This window comes from Sinocyclocheilus rhinocerous, unplaced genomic scaffold, assembly GCF_001515625.1.
Source record: "Sinocyclocheilus rhinocerous isolate Xijiao unplaced genomic scaffold, SAMN03320098_v1.1 scaffold633, whole genome shotgun sequence".
NCBI lineage: Eukaryota > Metazoa > Chordata > Actinopteri > Cypriniformes > Cyprinidae > Sinocyclocheilus > Sinocyclocheilus rhinocerous.
Window position 1 is genome coordinate 530,559 of NW_015654568.1, and position 3,245 is coordinate 533,803.

General features: G+C 34.1%; 2 protein-coding genes across 2 annotated transcripts in view; one reads left to right on the plus strand and one right to left on the minus strand.

Annotated features, from left to right (window-relative positions):
• LOC107717653 (neutrophil cytosol factor 4-like) overlaps positions 1 to 3,245 on the minus strand; it is a 23,351-nt gene that overhangs the window by 7,760 nt on the left and 12,346 nt on the right. The window contains exon 4 of the mRNA XM_016524466.1: positions 1,058 to 1,152. Coding sequence (XP_016379952.1) covers positions 1,058 to 1,152 — 95 coding nt within the window. The remainder of the gene's footprint in view (positions 1 to 1,057; positions 1,153 to 3,245) is intronic.
• The window catches only part of LOC107717665 (parvalbumin-7-like), a 31,411-nt gene continuing 29,239 nt past the window's right edge, over positions 1,074 to 3,245 (plus strand). The window contains exon 1 of the mRNA XM_016524490.1: positions 1,074 to 1,265. The gene's annotated coding sequence lies outside the window, so the exon portion shown is untranslated. The remainder of the gene's footprint in view (positions 1,266 to 3,245) is intronic.

The window sequence follows — 3,245 nt, forward strand, 5'->3', positions numbered from 1 at the left end:
TGTGTCTGTAATGTTGCTTCTAAGAGGTGCTTCTTAAACTACATTGAAAAAATGTTAAATAAACATGTGCTTCATGTGGTAACATCTAAATTAATTGAATGTAATTCAAAAATATAAATGAACATCGCTGAATCAATTTAAACTAATCAACAAAACTAAACTGGTTTTAGAATGATAAAAGTTTTAGAAATAGCTTCTTAAGGTAACAAGGTTGCATTTTACAGTATACTAAAGTAGCTCAGAACTCTGTTTTTCAGCAATTATAAATGGCAAAATTAAAAAAGAAATTTAATGTCTGACGAGTAACAAAATCTTTCTCTGAGCACTTTATTTACAGTGGCGAATGTCAAATTATTGGCCTTTTGTTGCAAAGTCCCACCCATTTAATAACTCACCAAATCATAAAGAAAATTTAATGTAATATTATTATTATTAATAATAATAATATTACATTAAATTTTCTTTATGATTTGGTGAGTTATTAAATGGGTGGGACTTTGCAACAAAAGGCCAATAATTTGACATTCGCCACTGTAAATAAAGTGCTCAGAGATTTTGTGACTCGCCAGGCATTACATTTATTTGTTCATATTGTTTTTTTTTTTTTGTTTGTTTTGTTTACATTTGGAGTCCTGAGCTACTTTGGTACAATGTAAAATGCAACCTTGTTACCTTAAGGAGCTATTTCTAAAACGGAAATGTAGTTTTGTTAATTATTTTAGGTTGATTCAGGGATGGTAAATTACATTTTTTTACTTACAATCAATTCATTTAGATGTTACCACATGAAGCACATTTTTAATTTAACCCTGTTTTCAGGGTAGTTTAAGAAGCACCTCTTAGAAGCAACATTACAGACACAGACACATATATAAATGTGTGCTATAATCACACTTACACACAAATGCCTCCAAACATAAATGAGATCACGCTGCTCCATCCTTTTTCTCTCTCCCTCCCTTTTTCTCTCTTACAAACCCTCCTCCCTATCTCTCTCTCTCTCTCTCCTCCTGCCTACCTATCCTCTTCTACCCTTCTCTCTCTCCATCTCTCTCACCTCCAGCCAGTCTGCGTTGACTCTCCGCAAGAGGAAAATCACATCTCCAGCCTTCAGACTGAGCTCCAGGCGTCCGCTGCCGCTGAAGTCAAACACTGCCTAACACACACACACACACAGCGAGGACACGCAAGCGGGAAACACACACACACACACACCGACGGAGAGAAAAAGAGCGAAACACGTCCTGAGTGAGACCGAGCTGCAGGTAGGAGATACTCATTCTTTAAGAACTTTGAAGAGAGTGAATGAAAGGAAAAGATGGGAGTGTTGGATGAAATAGGATGAGAGGATGCTTGTAAGAAAAAAAGAAAACTACTATACAAAGTGGCAATAAGGGATTCAGGAGTGAAGATGCTATTCACAAGAAGTGAGAAGTGAAGAGATAAATGTTTTAATTGTACTTTTCTTTTTTTGACACCAGCTAAATAGTACTGTGGAAATGCTAAGTGTTTAAGGTTTTTTTTTTTTTAGTCTTGCACCATGGTAATTTCAGTGAATACCATGGTATTCTTCTAAGCATATTGTTTCAAAATATGTCCAATAACTGGTTATTGTAACAGTAATACGATGCTTTGCTGCACATGTGTGATTGCAAAATAATTTTAGAACATGTCATTTTAAAAATACCACAGTTTTACCATAGTACGGTACTATGACACATATATTGTACATGTACTATGAAAAAACTTGTATTTTGAACACACATCTTTGTATTCTTAGACATTTGCCATGACCTAAATGGGTTTGGATAGGTACAAAGATAATACCATGGTATTACCACGGTATTCTTTGAAGAACACCATGTTTAATTAACATGTCTAAATACCATGCTTTTTGAGATTATACTGAAATCTCTGAAAATCTCTGATACTTCAAAGTATTTCAAAGATTAAGACGGTGTTACCATTGTGTGTCCAGATACCATGTTTTTGAGCATGTACTATGATAAATATTATGTTGCATTTATATTGTAATCATTCACATGAATATATGAACTTTTGGACATATATTTTGAAACTTAGAACTAAGAATACCATGGTAATCAGTAAATTACCATGGTGGAAGTCCAAAAACAATAACAAAAAATACCAGAAAAATGTAGTATTTCCACATATGTTTTTAATATATATTAATTGAACCATGGTGCAAGTCCAAAAACAACTTGCACCATCATTTTTTAATATGATATTATATGTATGCATATGTATATATACATATATATTATAAAACACCAGAAGTCAATGGAAGGTCCCCAACATAATAGAAAAACAAATTCTGTGAAAAAAGTGCTGTTAAGTACAGGCTGTGTTAACACATCATAATTACAAAAAAAAAACAGAAAACAAAAAGAAAGTGATACAGAAGAATAAGTGGAAATGCGTAACAGAAGAGGAGAGTGTGATGTGCGTGATGAAGAGGAGTGATGTGTGATAGAGAGGTGAACAGTGCAGAGAACGTGTGTGTCCTTCAATGTCAATGTCAGTCCTTCAAGCTTAGTTAAATCAAAAGAAACCAAGGTCAATTACTGCAGCAAAGCTCCTGTGCATCTCAAGAGATGGAATGGAGCTCTCAATTACGATTTGTTCAAGTGCCAACTTTGTTTTAGGTGTTTCTTTTAAAATTTCTTCTGAAAATTACACACAAGAGGCATAGAGTAAGAATATAGAACTATACAAAAAAAAATATTTATATATATATAGTTAATTTTCTAACAATATTTTAATTTTATTATTTTATATATGTAATATATAAACTCAAATACGCACGCTGCTGCAATGCACTATGGCCACGGTTCGCTGTAGGGTATACTGGTGTTTCAAAGCTCTGTGTGTAGCTGTACGCTAACACACTTCTTGTATGTGTGCGGGTGTGTGAACAGAAAGATACAATTTGTGCCAAAACTCGATGTGAAAATCTCCACAAAGTCAACAGTACAGAGCAAGTATCTGAGCGCAGGCTCAGTAACATCAGATGAAGAAACTATTTCAGTACCACTGCTGCTGTGAAACCCTAAAAATGGCTTTTGGGTCATTTGTGTGGGCTAACTTTGTTATATAGTGCAGGAAAGTAACTCAGTGTAATAATTGGCTTCTTCAGCCACACCACGGTAAAGTTAAAATTAGACTATTTTAAGCGAATGGAATTTTGTTCCGATATTCCTTTTGAAAGAGGGCAGTACAAGTTA